Source organism: Coloeus monedula (assembly GCF_965178545.1).
Source record: "Coloeus monedula genome assembly, chromosome: 6".
NCBI classification, from domain to species: domain Eukaryota; kingdom Metazoa; phylum Chordata; class Aves; order Passeriformes; family Corvidae; genus Coloeus; species Coloeus monedula.
This window is the reverse complement of record NC_138786.1, coordinates 27,845,722-27,867,436: the sequence shown is the minus strand read 5'-3', so window position 1 is coordinate 27,867,436 and position 21,715 is coordinate 27,845,722. Positions and strand designations below refer to the sequence as shown.

The 21,715-nt window shown below is 38.4% G+C and overlaps 1 protein-coding gene across 3 annotated transcripts in view; it reads left to right on the top strand.

Annotated features, from left to right (window-relative positions):
* The window catches only part of ZNF106 (zinc finger protein 106), a 41,714-nt gene extending 20,753 nt beyond the window's left edge, over positions 1-20,961 (top strand). For 2 of the 3 annotated variants that reach the window (XM_082282874.1, XM_082282873.1), the window contains exons 7-22: positions 712-781; positions 2,348-2,502; positions 2,604-2,664; positions 2,995-3,336; positions 6,752-7,532; positions 7,909-7,964; positions 8,470-8,615; positions 8,922-9,056; positions 9,905-10,021; positions 10,471-10,662; positions 11,430-11,492; positions 13,048-13,167; positions 13,648-13,719; positions 14,891-14,962; positions 15,627-15,773; positions 16,771-20,961. In XM_082282874.1, the coding sequence (XP_082139000.1) occupies positions 712-781; positions 2,348-2,502; positions 2,604-2,664; positions 2,995-3,336; positions 6,752-7,532; positions 7,909-7,964; positions 8,470-8,615; positions 8,922-9,056; positions 9,905-10,021; positions 10,471-10,662; positions 11,430-11,492; positions 13,048-13,167; positions 13,648-13,719; positions 14,891-14,962; positions 15,627-15,773; positions 16,771-16,827 (2,586 nt within the window). In that variant the 3' untranslated portion in view covers positions 16,828-20,961. The remainder of the gene's footprint in view (positions 1-711; positions 782-2,347; positions 2,503-2,603; positions 2,665-2,994; positions 3,337-6,751; positions 7,533-7,908; positions 7,965-8,469; positions 8,616-8,921; positions 9,057-9,904; positions 10,022-10,470; positions 10,663-11,429; positions 11,493-13,047; positions 13,168-13,647; positions 13,720-14,890; positions 14,963-15,626; positions 15,774-16,770) is intronic. The other variant, XM_082282875.1, reaches the window with a different exon arrangement.
* Positions 20,962-21,715: the final 754 nt, after the last annotated feature.

Below are 21,715 nucleotides of genomic sequence, written 5' to 3'. Positions count from 1 at the left end.
CTTTAAGAATCTTTTCCATTTCTGCTTTTATAGTGCAGGACTTTTGATAAATTTTTGTAATTAGTAGGAATGATTTGGTACCTGGCATACTATGTTGGTAAACAAGAGCTGTTAAAATATTTCTGTGGAAGTACTTGGTTTTGTAGCAAGAATCTCGGTGTTTCGCAACACAGTTTAAATGGAAGCTAGCCTGTAGTAGAAATTTGTTTTCCTTAGATGTTCCTGGTTTTATGGTTAAGCAAGGAAATAAAAACATTTTTACAAAATTCTCTACTTAAGATGATATCCTTAAATCTGAATTCGTTTCACAGTCCAGTCTTAGACCTTTATCCAAAGGTTAAAAAAAATATTTTTGATCAATTTCACAAAATGATTTTGCAGAAAGCAGTAATTTTAATTCCTCACTTTTTAATCGTCTACATCTTCTACTACAACTATAGAGCAGAAACTGACTCAAGTGTGGTCTTAAATCTGAGCAAGGAGGCAGCTGTTGGCTTGTTTAATACTTCTTCCTAGTTGAGATGAAAATGTGGCGCTCTGTTGTCCTCCCTCTTTTAAGAGCAGAGCAAAGGATGAGTTATACGAGAATGTGCAAAAAAATTGTGTGCTCTTTGTGTGTACAACTAATGGTTGAAAAGACAATGGATGTTTGACTTCCTGATTTAGGCAAAACTGTTCTTGCTACTTGTTAATAGATGATTTTACTTGCAGGAGGGATCTTCTCCTGAAATCCCTAGTCTAGAAAGAAAGAATAAGAGAAGAAAAATCAAAGGTAAAAAAGGTGAGTGAATATCATACGTGTGCATCTGGTGTGACACCCAGCAGTATTTTGACTTGGCTGGAGTAGTTGTTCCTTAACGTTATTTTGCTGCTTCTTGGGCTTTTACTGAAGTTTGTAGTGTGGACTGCTCACAAATCTGCAACACATTTTCTCTGAACACTTCTATCTTAATTTGTCATAAGTTATTCCTGAGAGAAGGGTATGTGCACCCTTTCTGCCTGCAGTTCACATTCCCGATTGTACAGATGGGACCTTTGCTTTCCCCTGTGCAAGGTAGTGAGGTTTGTTACCTCTTTGGATGGAAGTTCTTATGGGAGAAGTCTCCATCTAACTCCCTTCTAATTAGCCGTGCAGCTCTCCCTTTCTAATTCTGGGTGGTCTCACCAGAAAATTTGTACTCTGCATAATTTTGTCTGTGTTCTCTGGCAATACTTCTTATTTTTTTTACTGTCCTTAGTGGAAATGAGTGTGGAATGCCTTGCTGCTTTCTGCTGCTGACCAAAGAAAATTATTATTCTGGCATTAGACAGATCTTTCTCAAATATGCCTAAAACATTCACATCACCATGTCTCAAAATGAACCATCCATATTTTAGGCAGAATACTTTCTTTGGTAACTAAACTTTTGCTAGGAGCTTTGGGCTCCAGAAGATGGCTTTCAAATGTACTCTTTATCTTTTTTTCATGATTTATTTGTATTAAGATTTGTTTGTAATGCAGGGTAATAATATGAATCTTCTGTGGGAATGTATATTTCACTGCTTGAAAAGGTGGGGGATTTTATCAGTGTCTGTCTTCAATGACCAGTGTCTGTTATAGCGATTAATAACACACTTTACTTAGTAAAATCTCTTTCCCATTACTTGACTTTAACATGATTGTTGTAAATCTGCTTAAAGGAAACTATAACCTGAATGCAATTAAGCAGTGCCCAAAAGGAAATTTAACTTGTTTGGAGTATCTCTGTAATGCCAGAAGCCTCTAGGAGGAATAGGAGGATCTTTTACTGCGTACAGGGGTCAGAGACTCTCTCAAGAGATTGCAAACACCAGTCTCATGGCCCAAAATGCTCTTGAGTAGTAAACTATTTTTTTATCATTGGGTTCTTTTTCTCCTAAACAGCTTTTTCTTGGCTTTTGCATTCACTGAATAATTTAATCTTGTTTAGCTTAAATTTGTCTTTGCCTTTTTGATTACATTAATGGTAGGTGTGTATTTATACTTCTTGTACACACGTACTTCAAGAAAAGATCTTTGTGGAAGAGAACTACTTCATTTATTTAAACTAAATCAGTGCTGGCAAAGCTGTGATGGAATTAATTACTAGAGTCAAGTTGAGATTCCTTAAAGAGGAATACTTGACTTTGCCCTTCTTCTATGTAGACATGGCTAGTCCTGTGTGTAAATACTCCTTTTCAGCTTGTATAATTATTGATGCTTGAAGGCTTGGCCTACTTCATGTGACTTTTCCATTCCGAGGTGGTATTATTTCTTGTGATATCACAAGTAATGTATCTTAATGTATTGTTCAGTACAGTTAGACTCTACATTTTGTTTCTTTTTCAGAACGTTCTCAGGTGGACCAGTTGTTGGCTATTTCTCTGAAGGAGGAAGAATTAAGCAGGTCCCTGCAGAGTGTGGACAGCAACCTCTTGCAGGCGAGGGCTGCCCTGCAGGCTGCCTATGTTGAGGTTCAACGGTTCCTTGTGTTAAAGCAACAGGTAACAGTGGGCTTTGGAAACTGTCTGAACTAGAAGTTAGCAGCATGAAGAACTGCCTGTTAAATCAGTGGGACTCATAAAAGCCACAATCTGTTTTGCAGATAACCATGGAAATGAGTACACTGAGAAGTCAGAGAATCCAGATCTTGCAGGGGCTACAAGGTACAGGATACCATAGGACTACAAAAGTGGAATGCTTATTCTCATATTCTTTGAACTCAGAATCTTTTAAAAACTGCATTTAATTTGAATCCGCTCGTTTAAGCTGCAGTAAAATTGTAGACTTTATAAATGAGGCCTTTATTGTCAAGTGTGAACTGTCAGTTTTGATAGTTCCCTCTAGTGGCTTTTTTTCAAGTTCTTCTCTTCTTTGACTGTGTGTCCACAAGAAATGAGCTCTTGGCACCACTGAGTTTTATGGTAAAATATAAACATTTTTGTTATGTTATTTATTTGTTTGTTTGTTTAATGTATCTCCTCTTTTGCCATTAGAAACATATGAACCTTCTGAACTCTCAGAGCAACTTTCCTGCGATGTCCTAACTGAGAGACGAAACAACAAATCCCAAATGGCAGCTGACTTAATTCCTTCAGGCTCTCTCCTGCCCCTGTTGGACACTTTGTCTTCCTCTGTACTTCCACGAGGAGCTTCTGTTCCCATAAATATGCCATCACCATTCCAGTCTTCTGGCAATACACCTTCCAATACTCCTGACTCCGCAGTACAAGTTAAACAAGAACCTGTGTCTCCAAAAGGCACAGAACAAAACGTGAATTCCGTACTCCAGAGCTCTCCATGTGCTCCACAAACAGAAGAGGTGGAGCAGAATGATGGTATTTGTGACTTTGCCTTGTTTTAAGATAATTAGCTTTAAGAAAATAAGGAAATTATTTTTTTCCTCAAAAGAATGTAAATTGTGTCTCAGCCTGCAGTCTGTCAGGTGGGGTGAACTCTCAATAACTTGTGTAGGACTTTCTAGTTTTGCTTTGAAAATAAAACAAACATGAATTTGAAGGTTACATCCTCTTAGAATAACTTAGTTAACTAAAAAAACCCCAAACCAACACAACCCAGAAAACCTGAGAATCTCCTCTATTTTTGTCTTCTACTCTGCATCATTTAGTGAGCCTTGGTAGCAAAAAATCTGCCTACAAAGGAAAAGTGCGTGCCTGAAAATATTTTTTACAAAATTATGAACAGCTGCATTGAGATTATTCTGTGTTCTTCTTGGGCTCTGCTGGATAAGCACAAAGAGTATAATTTGTAACATTAGAAGTAAAAATCCATCTTCTCCTAATTGGATATTAGGCACTGTTTATTCATGTGAGGGGTGTGGGAAGGCTAGCAGTGAAAATAGGGTTTACTTTTATCTGGAGGAGAAACTGCTGAATTAATTGAACTACTAATGGGAGAGCTCCTGCCTCAGCAAAGTGAGATCTTAATGACTACAGCTGAAATAACTAACTCTTTATTTAGACAGTTTAAACCCCATAAAACTTTATGCTGTAGTCTGTGGACAAAAGCTTAAATGCTGTTGTTAGTTTCCACTGCAACTTGCTGCTATGACTGAAGGTAAAAACTGAAGATTAAAAGCTTAATCATCCCTTACTTTCTTAAGAGCCTGTGAAGTCAAGCAGGGTGACTCTAATGAGAATTGTTTGTCTGCCATAACAATGTCATTTGCCCAAACCTTTAACTTAGGTAATTTGAGAAAAACATTTGTGAGATTGATCCTTGTTAAAGATAGCCAACACAATTTTTTTCTTCTCCAGCTGAAGTGGACAATACTATTGGAAAAAGCCATGTTCTACCTTTCTAAGCACTTTTCTTCTCAAGCATGAGATGAATGTTGGCTGAATTGAAGTTTAGAGTTCTTTAATTACAAGACACTGATTTTTTTTTTCCTTTTTTCAGTTTGCTTCAGATGTAGAATTATATAAGTGATGGTTTTCATGCTTTTTTTTAGTCACCATTGCATTTCCTGTATTCTACTCTATTGCAATACATTAATGTAGTATTGTGAGTTTTGCTTCATCTCATTTTGGTGGATTTGACAAGGAATGTGAAGCTCTTGGGTATTCACCAAAGTAAACTTGGGGCAGGGGAAGAATCAGCTTTTGTGTTCGTTTGCATTATTAAGACAACTTTTAGGAAGCCTTTCCTTTGCTTTCCTGTTTTTGTTGGCATATGCCATACTGTTATGCTTAAACATCAGTGAAATTTTTATTTGTATCAGTGTCATTTTTATTCTCAGTTTTCCACTTCTAAGGAAAGATTTAGTGATCACTAGCTGCAGTGGCATGAAGTGTCTTGCTTGAAGAATCTTTAGAATTCACGAAAGAGAAGTTGAAGAGGTTTTTTATTTTTTTCTTATGAAGATGAACCTTCAGGGTATAGCTACATTTATTACTTAAATAATTACTTTAGAAAGCTCTTAATCACATTAGCATATTTTTCCATTTCCTACAAACCTATTTTTTATATTAAAAGCAAGAATATTCTTTTTATGTTCATTTGTCAAATTACCATCGTTTTGGTATTGATGAACTTCTGTATGTGTTACATTTAAAATGAGTTTGCCATCAGATAAATTTAGTAATTTGGGGGGAAATAAGCATTTAACTTCAGGAAAATTCTGTCATTTGAAGAAGAGGAATTCTCTCTGAGGCATACTGTTTACTTTTTGGAGTTGCACATTTAGCTTGTCAGCTTCCCTAGGAGATGATGTCAGCCATGCTTTGAGGGAGCTGATTGCATTTGGTTTCCCCTAAATGCCAGCAGTGTGTCCCACCTGTGGAACTGAGTGATTCTGTTTTCTTCCATTGCCATGGTGATTTCCTACTTCTTTTTCCAACACCCTCAGCACTCCAAGTGCTGAGAATTAATAACTTCTGGGTTTAGAAGTTTAATTTTAAGTTGCTGGTTACTATTATTTTCCTGTTATAAAGTGACCAAGTTACTTCCTTCCCCTTTCCTGTGGGAAATGAGTGACACATGATATTAGAGGTGTATTCAGAATTTAAAGTTTTGTGTGCCTTCTTCCCACTATAATTCAACTCAGTAATTCATTCAAACTTCATCTAAGCATTCATTTCTTCCATACAGAGGGTTTTCTATCAGGTTTTACAGTTGTGCATGACAGCTATGTGTCCAGGGAAAAACATCTTTCCATTGATTTACTTTAAATGCAACATATCCTATGCTGTCAGTAAGTTCTAGTTTTATCTTGGAATCCCCCATCTGAGGAAGGTGTGGGTGAGATTTTTGCATTGTAGCTCTTTCTAGTTGAATGTGTAATTCCAAAGCATCAGATTTGTCCTGTGATGTGTAATGTGGTTTTGGCCAAGCATTACTGTGGGTTTAATTTGCTGGCTTCTGAGAGTCTGGAAGAGGGAAGTGTTTCAAATACTGCCAACTTCCCATTTGCATTGCGTGTTCCCACCCCAGGAATGCAGTGAACTTGAAACATCCTGTTCTGGATTGTAGTTTTCGCAAGTGCAACTGGGGAATTTTAGGGTGTGGGAAACAGCTGTGAGATGCTGCCCTTAGTCTGACTTAGCTGAGAGGTTGGATCACTTAGTTCATATTAATTCAATCAAAATTAAATTACAGGGAGAGTGTGTCTACCCCATTGCATAGTCTACACTAAACTAACTAACTAAAGTGTACCCTCATGGCTTACATTGCTGCTATTCCCAGGATAAAGGTACAGTGCTGCAGAGTGGATTGTGCATGACTATCTACCTTGAATTAGGTCCAAGTAACTTGGTAGAAATAACTGTATAATAGCTGCAATAATTCAGATGGGTTAAGCACAAGGTTTTCAAACTGTGTCACTGAACAGCTGAGTCGTACTTGGCATGCACTGATTAATATCATCTCTACAGCAGTTGGGACAGCTGGTAAGGAAGCACACAGAGAGGGGTGATAGCATCTTAAGTCAACAATGTAGGATTCACCAGATATTGTCAGAACTTTAAAAGCATATAGCCAGCCAACAGCTTGAGTGATCTGCCCCATTGCTTTATTTCTATGTACATGGATAAACATTTTATTCCCCAGTTATGTTTTTTAAAGGCTGGATAGCTGACTGAAATAGCAGATCTTCACGTGCACATAGTTTTCAACATGTAGGAATATGTACTTTACGTGCACAATTAAGTGTAAACAGAAAATACAGGGAGAGACACTTTGCATAAATAGTTATTGCTGTACAGATTGAATGTAACACTAGTCTGTTTTCTTTAGAAGAGACCAACCAGGAAACTTCAGTGTATCCAGTTATCACGGCAGCCATATCCCTATCAGAGCTGACAGCTTGTTTCCATCACACTAATCAAGATGTCCCCAAGCCTGCTGCAGACAAGGGACAGTCTGGACTTCCTGAGAACACTTCACCTCATTCAATGTCTGTTTTCAGCAAGAGAGAAGCAAATGATACAGTTGCTGAAAGATTTTTACTGGGTCAGTGTAGCACTTCTCTTTCAAAGCATTCGGTCCTTCTAGAAATTCCAATGGATAAAACCCCCAAATTGTCAGCAGAACCATCTGAGCAGCACTTGGCAACTGCTGCAGTCCCAGCAGAGAAGGGGAATAGGAGGAGGAGAAGGTTAAGGAAGAAGAAGACTCTGAGGGCAGCCCATGTGCCAGACAACAGCGATACAGAGCAGGATATGATTGACTCCAAGCCTGTCCGGAAAGTCAAGGGTGGAAAGGTTCCTAAAGGAGAAAAAGTTACTACATCTACTCCTCCAAGAGAGGAGGGTGGAGTTCCTGCTCATGCAGCACGAAACAAAGACGAGAATGATAGTGATGCTTCTCTGGAACTAGTGGAAGTTTCAGCACCTCAGTGCGAGGTGGTTCATGTTGGTTCATCAGAGTCAGGAGATGAGAAACCAGACAGTCCATCAAAGAGGGATTCATGCAACTCTGTGGATCAAGCAGTCCTAGAGGCATCTTGCTCTGGTTATGATGAAGTGAGCTCCACCAGTGAGATTGGCACAAATTATAGGAATGATGGGAAAAGAAGGTGAGATTATTGTAGACCTCTCAAAAGTAAAATTATTAGTGTTATATAGTATTCATAAGAGGCCTCCCTTTTTTTCCTCTTCCTTTTTTTTTTTTTTTCTCCCCATTCAGAAAGTCTTACATCCGTGACTTCAGGAGTGAAATAAAAAGGAGAATAAAAATTGACTTGGCTTTTTTGGTCAACAGATGTGTCTTGTTTCCTACTAATTTCTCTTAATACAGTAAGAGGGCTGCCCAGTTTGGTTTTGAGCTTCTGTCACAGCATATTTACTACTAACTGCAGAGTCTTGTGTTTTGGGGTATTACTTACCCCAGCATTTTGTCTGAAAATGAACATGCAAAGTCCAATCTCACTGCTGTTTATTTTTGTGTTACAGTGTGGCTGAGACACAGACTTCCATATCATCCTTAAGAGGATCAAAGAACTCCTCAGGTACATCTTTTAAGCTTTCCTTCTGATGCTTTGTATGTAGTATCTTGCAGGACTTTGACTTAAGTCTTGATCAACCTGCTTCCAATTCCATAGGGGAATTTTGCCCTGAAGATAAAAGCTTGCACTCAAAACTGAAGTGGGAAGTGACATATACTCACTTACATCATCTTACATTGAATGCTTTGTGTCTTGACTCCTCCACATCTCCCTGCCCTCCCACATGAACACTCTTGCTCTACAGTCTCTGTAGAGCTCTAGGACAAACAGTAGTACAATCCCTTTTAAATTTTAAAGGCACTTCTGGACTTAGTGTCATATGAAGGTCTTTGTAACACTTTATATTGCCCTCTGTCACATTCACAGTCCTGCTGGAATCCCTAATGAAATTTGACTTTAAGGTGCAGAGCCCTTGAAATAGTCCTGCTGGTTGGCAGTACAAACCACAGCAGGGTGTTTTCTTGACTGTGTTCCCATAGTCAAAAGTATACATGTCTCTGTCCTACAGAAGTGTCTTCGGAGCCAGGTGAGGATGAAGAACCTACAGAGGGAACCTTTGAGGGACACTTGGCTGCAGTGAATGCTATTCAAATTTTTGGGAATTTGTTGTATACCTGCTCAGCAGACAAAACAGTTTGTGCCTACAATCTCGTTGTAAGTAAGGTTGTGGGAGTGGTGTTACATTATTTACAATCACAAGGTTGTCTTTCATAATGCCTTACTGTGTAGTAAAGGAAGCAGCTGCTTTTTCGAGCACCTCATTTATTTTACACTAGTCCTCTCTTAAACATCTTTTCTCCACCTTCCCAACCCCTTCTCCCTATGAGAGGGACAAGGGGAGATAGATTGCCATGTGTATCCTGATTTTTTTTTTAGCTGTCTTGCCCTGTTCTGTTAGGTGCATATCCCAAGAGGTATTATGGGCCTTTATGCTGACAGGCTGTATGCTTTCCTTCTTAGAGCAGGAAGTGTGTGGCCATCTTCGAAGGCCATACTTCAAAAGTGAACTGCCTTCTGGTCACTCAGACGAATGGGAAGAATGCTGCACTCTACACTGGCTCAAGTGACCACACTATCAACTGTTACAATATCAAGGTACTCAAACTCTGTTTCAATTTACATATCCTGCATTTTTATGCAAGAGTTTCTTTACAAATATAAACTTTAAAAAGCCTTTTAAACCCATGTGATCTGGACTCATTAGAGTAGAGCAGGGGAAAAAAAACCACAAACAAATATCAAACCATTAACTGATTTACTACCCTAATCTTTTGGCTAGCTTGTCAGTAGCGTTTTTGCCAGAACAGCACGGCATGATCCCAAATGTTGGGAACACCAAAGAATAGTTGTTTGGCCATGAATCTTACTTGTCTTCCTGTATTTCTAACTTAATTGCTTATGGAAAGCTCTGCTCTATCTGTAGAGCAGCCGTAGAGAGAACAGGTATCTGTTATGCTGAGGGCAGGTGAAAGAGCAGACTTGAGGCTTCCTGAAGCTGGATATTTGAGGATGAATGATAAAAAGGCTTACCCAACCCATGACTTGAAGGACTAGAAAGCAAGTATCTGCTTCAGAGAGCAAACTGCCAGAGGTTTTAAGCCCTTAAGTTCCCTGTGGGGAACTTAATGGGGAATCCTCAACCTCAGCTGTGTAACAGATGGTTTTCATATGTGTGTATATATATAGTCAGTAGTCTAAATTTCTATGCACATTAGAGGTTATGATTAGAATAAAGTGTTTAGGGTTATAAGTGGTTGCTGAAGTGCAGTGAGGCCTTAGAGATGGTCCTGATTGAGGATCAAACTGCCATGTGGCACCAGAATTTCAGATGTTTTTCTCCAGTTCTGTTGATTTAAAAAGTGAAAATCATCACTCATTTCAGGCTGTTTTCCTTGAATTATTTTCAGTTAATGAAATCTTTAAGTACCTCTTTCTATTGCTAGACCAAAGAGCTCATGGAACAGTTTAAATTGGAAGATCGAGTGCTCTGTTTACACAGTAGATGGCGGATCCTTTATGCAGGTCTTTCAAATGGCACTGTGGTTACTTTCAGCATAAAGGTTAGTTTGTTTAAATATGGGCACCTGAAAGCCTATTGTGATGCTGTTTTTCTCCTCTTTGTGTTTCTTTCCATTCTTTATCTACAGTAGTAAATGTATTTGTAATGAAAGCATTTTGTTATAAATGGTCACTGTTGGCCCCTTTTGGTTGTTTACTTTGTCCATGCATGAAGCTGTCCCATCTCCCTGTCTCTTTGTTTACCTTTCTTTCTTACTGTGCTGTACTGTTATGTTTTTTCTTAAGGTTCCTCCTGGTCTACATAACATATGGAGTTATTTCCTTGATTTGGAAACTTAATTGTTAAGATGCAATTCTTACCACTGCTATTTTGTGTGTTACTAAATCAGTTGCTGTTGTAACAAGCACAACACAGAAAGGACTCGATGGTCTAGTCAGTGTCATAGCAAAATTTTAATTCTTAAATGCCGTTTCATTCTTCCCCCACCAGAATAATAAACAGCTTGATACCTTTGAATGCCATGGCCCTAGAGCAGTGAGCTGTTTAGCCACAGCTCAGGAAGGAGCACGTAAGTTGTTGGTGGTGGGCTCCTATGACTGCACCATCAGCGTGCGAGATGCGCGGAACGGGCTGCTTCTCAGAACCCTGGAAGGTCACAGCAAGACTATTCTCTGCATGAAGGTAAGTGTCTCTGAAAATACATTTTGGACAAAGAGTGCTTAAAATGAGGAGCAGATTGTGATAGGAAATAGAGGATTTCTCTATTTTAAATTCTAAATACGGAGCAATTTGGTAGGGAAATTGTCTCTGGCTGCCATGTCTCGTGTCCCCAGCTGCCACATCTATATTTGTGTTTTGAATGCTTCAGGAATAGTGATTCCATCACTTCCTTGGGCTGCCGGTTCCAATGCCTGAATATCCTTTCAGTGAAGAACTTTTTCCTAATATCCATTCTAAGCTTCCTCTGGTGCAACTTGAGGCTGTTTCCTCTTGTCCTGTCACTTGTTAGGGGTTAGGAGCATCATTTTTCTTACGTGAGCAGCATATAAGTATGCAGCATGTCCAAGATTTCCAGGAAACATTGGGCTTTACTGTGCATGTGCAGAGCAGCATTCTGCATTCAGTTTGCTTGGTCCCCCGATTTGCTGCTGAGCAATATTTGCTGTCTGTGAGAATAATCCATAGGTAGGATGAGTTGGCCTGGTGGGCTGCAAGTTAACAGCTTCTTATGTCAGTTGTGAAGTGTCAAAAATCATTGTAATACATTTTCTAGCTCTTATGCGAAGAACTCAGTGCATGCTTTTTCCTTCATACCCTTGATTAATTTTAAGGCTCTCAAATTTAGGAAATATTAAAGTACAACTTTAAACTGAACAGTGTCTTAATGTTTTCCTTGCCCATTTCCATATCTGTTACAAAATATAAACTTTTTTTTTTTTTTTTGTAAGGTTGTGAATGATCTGGTATTCAGTGGCTCCAGTGATCAGTCTGTCCATGCCCACAATATTCACGTAAGTCTCCTATAGAAAGATGGAATGACTTTTGCTATTAAGGCACTGAATTCCTATGCTATAAAGTCAGAATTTCCTGAATATTTGACTGACTGCTGGGGCAGATTGCTTCCAGAAAAGAAAGTCTCGTGATTTTGTGAATGTGACTATGCACTATAGGTAACTCTGGAGGCATGAAGAGGCTACATAAATGGGCTGACTCTTGTCACATGATAGGCAATGCCTTTTTATCTGGGCATCTTGCTTTTGCAAATATTACTACAAAATTATGGAAGGGGTTCAGAGAAAAGCCATGTGAGATATTCTGGTGGGGAAAGAGTTTCTTTATTACTGGAAGAACTTGAGGAACACTATGTTCCAAGCTAGATGGTTCAAAAGCTGTTGCATTGTCATGAATGCTTTGTCTCTAGCCTACCATTCTCTCCCTCTTTTACACCATCGTCCCTCAGTCCTAGCAGAAGCATTCATGTAGCTATGCAATAAGTTAGATTAAAAAACTATCAGAGGGAAATGTTAGTTGACCAAAAAAAAAGTGTATTTCTGTGTATTTAGCTAAATTTGCTTAACTGATCCTTGATCCTAATACTAATAGCATGGTACTAGTTTCAGGATGGGTGGGAATATGTAACTAATGATGGAAAGAGATCACAGAATCAATTAGGTTGGAAAAGACCTCTGAGATCAGAGTCCAACCTGTGACTGAAAACCACCATGTGAGCTAGACTATGGCATTGCCAGCATCCAGTCTTTCCCTAAGCTCTTCCATGGACAGTGACTCCAACACCTCCCAGGGCAGTCCATGCCAAAATCTAATCACCCTTTCTGTGAAGAATTTCTTCCTAGTGTCCAGCCTCCCCTGGCACAGCTTGAGGCCATGTCATCTTCTCCTGTCACTGGTTGCATGGGAGAGGGGCTGACCCCCATCAGGCTACACCCTACTTTCAGTTGTAGAGAGTGATGAGGTTTCCCCTGAGCCTCCTTTTTTCCAGGTTAAACAACCCCAGCTCCTTCAGCTGCTTCTCATTACACTTGTGTTCCAGACCCTTCACCAGTTTCATTGCCCTTCCTTGGACTCACTCCAGCACCTCAATGTCCTTCCTGAACTGAGGGGCCCAGAACTGGACATAGCACTCGAGGTGTGGTGTCACCAGTGCCGAGTACAGGGGAAGAATCACTTGCCTGGTCCTGGTGGGCACAGTGTTCCTGGGAGTGGCCAAGATGCTATTGACTTTTTGGCCACCTGGGCACACTGGTGGCTCACGTTTAGAAGCAGAAGAAGAGAAGAGAGAACTTTATACAGACCCATGCATTTCTGTTGTACTGGAATGGCTCTGTGTTAGGATGTGCAAACAAAAGAATAAGTAGTATTTGATCATAATCTGTAAGTGCCTTCACAGGGAATGGAAGTCTCATAAAGCGTGTTCCCATTTCTGAGTAGTGAGCATTGAACCTAGCTACCCTATCTAGGTTAGGTAGAACCATTTTGTTATTTTGTTCTTTTGTTCAAGAAAAACCAAATCAAACCCCTATTTACCTTTGCTTTTTCTTGATGCAGACTGGAGAGCTGGTACGGATCTATAAGGGCCACAACCATGCAGTAACGGTTGTCAACATTCTTGGGAAAGTCATGGTGACAGCATGTCTGGATAAATTTGTTCGTGTTTATGAGCTACAGGTAAGAAAATAGGTGGTTACTAATGACATTTATTCTAATGTGTGTTAATTAATGATTTTGAAGTCAAATGAAGTCAAATAGAAGTTATCTTTGTACTTGCTGGTCTCTAGCCCGTCCCTCTCTTTCCTGTCACTCAGTATATATAGCTGTCTCACCAGCCAAAATACATGGGTTTTAAAGAATATAACCTAAACCATTTTTTTAGAACCTGGGTTATTCCAAGACAATGACGGCTCAGAAAAGTGGGGAAATACTAGTTTTGTTTGCTGAGAGAACGAGTGCTTAGTTGGGCAAAAAGACTCCCAGAAGCAAAGCAAGCAAAAGTGAGCTTTCAAGGTAGCTATAAAGTTTGGAATCCACCACAGCAGTTTAATTGCTACCAAGGAAACTGCTCTTGGAAGTATTATCCTTTGCATGTCTGTGAAAAATGGCTCTTAAAAAATGTCATGTTATTAAGTGTCTGTTTCCGTTTCTTTCAAGTCACACGACCGCTTGCAAGTCTATGGAGGCCACACAGATATGATCATGTGTATGACCATCCATAAGAGCATGGTAACTCCCTTCTTTTCACTGGTCTTAAAGAGAAGGTTGTAATTGCTACAGGTGCATACAAGATGGTTTAATTTCTTCAGATAAAGAAATCAACCTGCTGTTTAGCTGTATTTCCAAGTTGTTCTTAGAAAATCAAGTTGCTATAACAGCTTTGTATTTCTGTAATATTATTGTCTGGGGAAAAATCACCATTTAACTTACAGTAGTCTTAAAACAGTAGTTCTTTTTGCAGTGATGATTACAGTGAAGACTCTAGAAATAGTAAAATACTTCTGCTTTTTCAAGTGTCAGTCCTGTTTGACTTTTACTCAAGGGAATCACTCAGATGCTAGAGAAATACTTCACCCACAGTCAGACCTCTAGTAACCTTTGACAGAACATAAAGAAAGGTGTGCAATTGATTCAGGTATACAGGTTTCTTCATGAATCTGCCCTGCAAGATAAGTTTCAGAAGCACTTCTGGATAAATATTTCTTAAAATAGTCCTTAAAAGCACTTATTTGTCTGCATGTCTATGAATTTGCTTGCAAAGTTTCTTTGAGATTGTAAAATGCAAGGTATAGTAGTGATTTGTAGTAACAGAAAAGTCCAAAGAAACAGATTTCCTACTAATTGGAATACTTACGGCCCAAGCATCACATCTCATGTGAGTCCAACCCGAGGCTTGAATTGGGCCCCAACAGAGATCTGTTGTGGGCATTCTCAAATTGAAGAAGGGTTCAGATGAGAAGTTTAGTGATGAGTGAAAGAATCTGCATCAGTCTTTCTGAAATTCTGATGTTCTTCCACACACTTCCTCTCCATCCCTTTTTGATATACATATAACTGGTTAAGTCCTGGACATAAATAATTTGATGTTTACCCCTGCGTATTTTTTAACTTCAGTGGATACTACCATAATTTAAAGTTTTATGAACTGTTACACACATGACACTATCAACAAAAGAGGTTATGGAAGCATTTCTTATTCATTTGTAGGCTTTTGTGAACTATGAATGCAAATCTTAAAAGAATTTGGTTATACCTATTTTTAAAATAGGTAGAAGCCTTGCATGCTGATATTTCATAGTTTTTACCTACACTGAAGTGTCCTTCAAAATTTTACTTTTTTTTTTTTTTTTTTCCTTTCTTTTATTCCCAGCTTGCTTATCCATAAATGTTTCTTTTACAGATCTACACAGGATGCTATGATGGCAGTGTCAGAGCTGTGAGGCTTAATCTGATGCAAAATTATCGATGCTGGGTAATTAGCAAAATGTTTTTAGCCTTCCTTTGTTACTGAATTTTCTGGGGGTGGCCTCTACTCTCTTAGTCTTGGGTAGCTTGACCTTAGATTTTTTTATAATTCTTTTTTTTTCTAAACGTGTATGTACTTTTTAAAGTATATATCACTTAGGTATGTATCACTAGTTTTATTTTATATATATATTTAAAAGAATGTGTATTATATATATATATATATATATAAAAATATGCTTTGGGGCAAGTTGTTAGTTTAAATTACTGTTCTTTCTGGTAGTTTTTAGATAGTGACATGTAACTGTTTAGAACCAAAAACTTTGGCTGAGTGACACAGAAAAGCTGATTTACTCTGCTAAATAAGTTTAATTAAATTCCAAATTACTTTGTCACAGGTAAGATTAAGTCTTGTAAAGGCTTAAGTCCTCTCTTCCTCCTGCCATTCCTGCTGATGGTCTAGGTTTGGCTAAAAGGCAGGAAGAATTTCTGTAAAGCTGTAATTAAAGGAACAGAGACCATTGAAAATGGAAATGGAATAAGATACAAAACGTACAGGAGTTGGCATGCATGCTTATGGTCTTGGAAGAATATTGTGGAATTGCAGGAAGAAAAGCCTTAGCAAAAGTTGTATTTTCCTGGCTTATTGTGGTGTGTTGTTTTTCTACCAGTGGCATGGATGTTCACTGATTTTTGGAGTTGTGGACCATCTGAAACAACACCTGCTAACTGACCACACCAATCCAAATTTTCAGACCCTGAAATGTCGTTGGAAGAACTGTGATGCTTTCTTTACTTCCAGGAAAGGTTCCAAGCAGGTATGTGGTTGAAATAACATAGTTGCATTTGATAATATTAAGTACTTTATATCACCACAATTGTGGGACTTGACCCTATTTCTCTTAAAAAGGGTTAAGTTTTTCTAGTTTTGGCAGGCTTGACCGGATGTGGTTACAGTCATCCAAGGCTAACAGTGTTCAGTTGAGCCTGTGGCAGATGAAGAGTGCAGCTGTGATAATTTGACATATGGTCAATTTAAAAAAGTTTGATCCTAAAATATTACATGGAAATGGTGGAATTCTTAAATTATTAAAGTAATTCTACTCAAGATATTAGGAAATTTTTTGAAGGAAAGATGTCTTTATAACATGAACAAACATCTGCCTTGAAAAAAGGTTTTTATCCTTTTAATTTTTATCCATCGCTACCTCTTTCATTGTTGTTTATTTTTCACATGAGTTTGTTAGCAAAACCAGTCTTTAAATAAGTAATGCATAAACTTCTGGATAACAGCTATAACAGAGAAGGTGGAGAAAATGAAGGCATAAGAGTTGGAGTAAGTCATGTGTAAAGGATTGGGGAATGAGTGTGAGGAGGGCTGTTACCTATAGACTGATGTGTAAAATCTACATTTTAGTCCTTGGCAATAGAAACTGCCTTGCTTTGAATGCTTTCCAGAATATGGAAAGAAAGGAGGTTTCTTTGAGAATTAACAAACAGTAAAATCCTTAATTTCTCTTTAAGTAGTGGCTTTGGATATGATGTGTTTATTTAATTTGCTATTCTAATCAAAAAGGAAACTGCGTTTTATTTCCCTTTAATGATGTGGTATGTGAAACACTTTATATTTATGATTTAGTAGCTTGACAATGATATTTTTTACCTTTTGAGAAGCTTTAAGGCAAACAAATATATATTATCTAGAATGTGACTTTCACTGCGGCTTCTCGAATCCTTTGCAAAGTTTTTTGTGGTTTTTTTTTGTGATGATTATAATGATTTTTTTTTTAATTGACTTCTCTGGTTCTTTTCTAGGATGCTGTAGGACACATTGAAAGACATGCTGAGGATGACAGCAGGATTGACTCATGAACCTTTTCACCTCCCACATTGGGAAGTAATTTTGTATGTCATAATTATTCCAAATAACATCAGTTTCTTACTCCAGTCTTTCCTCTTTTTTTTCCCACTTGGAATGCAAAAACTGAGTGGGGCTGAAATGCATTGCTGCGGAGACTGCAGGTTGTGTTGCACTCTGTAGAAATAAGACTGGTAATTAAGACTTAGCCCAAGTTCTTGCAGGTTTTTAATTCATTGATGGACAAGAATATTCCTTCCTCTTGTCTGCCTTGTTTATTTGTTGTTTGTTTTTTTCAGGTGATTTTATTTGTTTTTTTAAAAAGCATAGTCTTGGGGAACTCCAAAGGGGTGTTGAGAACTTAGATTACAATAGGTGCTGCTGTTTGCAAACTCAGCTTGAAGCCTGTTATGTCTAAGACATGTCTGGTTCTGTTGTATCCAGTTTTTTAGCTGATTTTAATAAAATTCTGCAAACCAGAATATCACAAATTCTAACAATGTAACCTGAATATCCAGTGTACATTTTTACTTTCTTCATAAAAAGAAGAGTTATTTTATGGAGACTGGAATAAATTAATTTTTTAATGTTAATTGTAACTTATTTTTTATTCCTTGTGTAAAAATTGCTATAACTGGCACAATATATACAGTGGTAGATACCATACCTTGTGAGGTATTTTGTTTATTTTGAGGAAAGCGGTTATTTCTTGAGAGAGATGCCAGTAGCAGCAAAACAGCCAGAACAGTGGCTCTACTCACATGCTTTGAATCTTAGTCTTTTTCAATATAGGTCCTTATGTATGGGAAAGAAGTAAGTGGTGTCTGTTTTTCTTTTAGTTAAAGACCAGCATAACCACCACTGCTATCTTGATAAAACACCATAATTGGATTGCTGATTTTATATGGAATCCTAGTGAGCTTTGCAGCGCCATATCCTCATGGCATAGCAAACCAAGAGAAATGCAAAGGCACTGTGTGTTTTGTGCATCCACTTTGGTAGTGTTTTGTTTCTGTTGTGAACTGACTTAATTGGCTTGGGCTACATCAAGTTCACAAAAACTCAACTGGAAAGAATGGAGCAGGATTTCAAAGTCTAATGTTCTCAAGCAGAAGCTGAGGATATGAAATGCGTATCACATGTAAAAGTCTTGTTTCTACTAATGCACAGCAAGTACCACATAGAGGCCAGTGCAAAAGGGAAGACTGTTTCAAGTTGTCAGGATTCCCCTGCGGGTGTCCCTTGAGGGGAATCAGTTCACCTTGTGAAGTTCAGTGAAATGCACTTCTGGCACCTGCCATCCTCTCTCCCCTAATAACACTAATTTAGCAAAGAACCCTCTTAACACTGAGACTAATCTAGCAAGGAGCTTTGTGTTCACTTTTGCCTAACTTGCTGCTCAGGATAAAATAAGCAGAGGTTTTCCTAAGCTGTAAGAGAAGGTGAGGACAGCAAACCGAGCTGCGTCTACACAAATCCAGCGCTTTCCCAAGAAAACTGAGTGGATTACTGCTTTTACTGGGTATCTTTTTTACAACCACTTTCAGACTTGTCAGCCGTAGACCAAATAAGTTTTATAGCCTCATTCTTTGACTATAAAGAAGCCTTTTTAGGCCAAGAAAGTGAATGATTGAGGAAAGCCCATGGATGTTCTACTGCCATCAAATGAAGAAGCTTCAGGGCCTTCTCTGGAGCACACTGGTTTTGTATTACCTTAGCAGACAAGCAGAATTGCTCTGACACTGATGAGTATTTTTTGTGAGACAGGAGTAAAATATGAATGAGATGCAGTAGCATCCTACTTCAAAGACATGGGAGTCTCTGAGGTTCCAGTGCTTTTGTGGTGATTGGTTTTGTTTGTTTACTTTTTATTAAGATGTTTGTGGATAGCAAAAAGCCCCGGAATGTGGCTCAGACCTCAGGCTGTTCTGAGGGTGTTTTTGTTTTGGCTTTTGGGGGATGTACGGTTGTGGTTTTGGTGTTTGGGGGTTTTTTTATCTTTCTTTCTGTGGTCTGTGGATGAAGCAATTCAATAGAGAATCAAGTCAGGGGAAGTCTTTAAATGGTTTAGATGTTTTATGATGGAGGGTGTAATGCTGTAAAGTCTGAGAGCATTTGTTTGGATTTTTTCATGACCTAAAAGCAGCAGACTGTGTAATACGTAAACCATTTCCAAAAGTTTTGATATTCAGGAGTTCTTCTGGGAGTTCTTTGAACCACAGTGAGGGAGCATGTAAGTGTGGCATAAACAATGTGGGCGTCCTAAGCTGTCCTTCATGGACTGTGCTGCGGTGAAGTTGTGGAGCTGTGTCCCAAGGACAAGCCAGTGGGGCAATAGCGGCATTCTGAAAAATGTGTGTGAGAGTAGATTTTGTTACTTCTCCCTCGAGTCTTTACATTCTTTCAGCTGTTTTCCAGAACATATATAAAGATCTTTCTCACTAGATGTTGCCACAAACAGTTATTACACTTTATTTGCATTCCCATTTGCTTGTTAGGTGTCTCTTTTTTAGTTGGTGGAAGCAGTCTTTCTTTTTGTGTGGTCCATGATATTTCCTTATCTGTCTTGAAAACAATCCTCCTGAAAAGTCTGGGCTTCTGAAGTCCAGCTCTATCAGTGGTTTCTTTTGCTACTTTGTAGGTCATTTCAGATCTATTTTAAGAATCCTAAAATGGGTAAGAGGTGGGAAGATAGCAGAGCTGCATGAGTGAAAAATTTTGCTTCATAAATTAGAAACAATTTTAAAAAATCCTCAGGGGTTCAGAGGAAAATGCTGTACTGCTTTGTCATGAGGATATTTTAAAAGGATTTGCTATGAAGTTGTGCAGCTGTGGAAATCCCCAGGCTTCTCTGGAGTTACGTGGGGATGTTTCATATTTGTCCAGCTAGAATTTGGTGCAGATTTCACAATCAACCATTTACTTCTTCTGGAGGCAATTGCAGAAAAGAGATGCCAAACTAATGTTTGTTTGTTGGTATTGATTAATGAGATCCTCTCTGGTCTTGCAACACAGGGTTTTGGCTCCTGATATACCTCTAGTTGAAGAATGTAATAACTTTGGGAAGGTGGGCTGCTTGTGACACTTAACACAGTAATATTTGCATGAAAAGCAGTACTGCACATCTGAAGCCAGTTTCATGACTATTTATTTTTGGTTTTGGTTTGTTTTTTATGCAAGTAAAAAGTTGTGGGTGGAAGAGTGAGTAGAGTGAGGATTTATTTTATGGTTAGCTGTGGATTTTTTATTAGTCAAATGTTAAAAAATGAGTTCTGGACTTGCTATATGGATGACTACATGTGGCAGGCCCTTTAGGGGCTTTTTGGGATTGGTCTATATTAGTTTCTCCTTTCTCCTTCAAATTTCAGGGGAAAGTAACAGCTATCTGGCAGTGCAAAACACTCTGGCATAACGCTGCTGCTTCTGTATGTGGAAGGGGATGGAGGGAAAACTGCTGCATCCCTTGGTACAGAGATGCATTAAATATCCAGGCTTCTGCTTACCTTGTGTCACTTACACGTGAATTACAGACTTTAAACATATACCAGCACATAAGTTGGCTTCTGCAAAATAGCAGGAGCTTGGCTGTGTGGTGTGTTTGAAGTAGTGCAGTTCTTAATGCACATTTTCAAACAGAACAATCATGCTGGATCAAGGTAAATGATAACTGCAAACTTGCAATAAAGGGCAGGGGAAATGTTTTTGTTGGGAAAATATTTTTCCCTTAAGTTGAATTAAAACACAGTTACAGGTTAATCTTGGTTTTCAGGCTTGTATGGTACTATAATTCAAGCAGTCTAAGTTGTCCAGAGTTGCAGAATATGTGAGGAAGGATAAGGAAACAGTTTCAGCTACTGTTTGTAAAATAATTAGTCCTCAAAGAGCAAACTGTGTAGGTATATATTCTGTTAAATGTGCCTGCCAGCTTCTCGGATTTCATTTTGCTGTAATGTTAAACAGTCTTTTTGAAGAATGGAAGTGGAATAAAACAACTTGATTGAATATTTAGTAATTTAAGCTGTGTAGAACATGTGCACAGATTGATCATGGTTTTCTTCTCTTACTTTGGTACAAAGCTGTGACTGTAATAATGAAACTTTACATGGCAAAAGAAGAAATGAAAAAAAATAAAGTTCTTTATATTGTTACGGTTTGTCTGTTTCTCCTTTGTTTTAAATAGAATGATTTTTTTCACAGGATTTGGTAGAACTTGACTTTGTTCTGGATTTTTTTCCTGTTTTATGAGGGCTGGATAAAATCAGACTGGCCACTTTGAAGCTCCAGCACTGGCAGGAGTGTTACAAGTGTGTGGGAATCTCAGTCCTAGTCATTTGGCAGGGAAGTGAAGCTGTCTACCCAACTGGTGCCTCCAAGATGATGTGCTGCCTGCCTTGCTTCATGGCCCATTGCAGGGGAGGTTCTCTTGAGCTCTGTAGCTTGTTGGTAGTTCACTCACCAGAACTGTAAGGACCAGTTTTGAGTTCCCAACTAAAAATCCTGATTTTGATCTTTTGACTGATAGATTTTGTTTTTTCTCTGAACATCCCAACTAAGAGAGTCTCTGCCATACTTGTACAGAAAATAATAGCTCAGTGGAGGTAAGGCATGGCTGGGAGCCAGGGCTTCAAGTGTTCCAGTCATCTTAAAAATTATTTGGGTTAAAAAGAAAAAGTTGAATTTGAAGGAGAATAAATATTTTTTAGATAAACTATAGGATTTTCTTACTCTTTCAGAGTAAGTTACAGTGCAAGGCAACACTAAGAACTTTATAGTCAAAAGGTTTTCGGCTTCTTAGTGACCTTTCAGTTAAATGAGCTACTCACTGGAATAACTTTGAGTGGATACTACAATTTGTTTTTAAAATTTTGCATTACATTAGTGGATTGCTTTGCTACTTTTTAC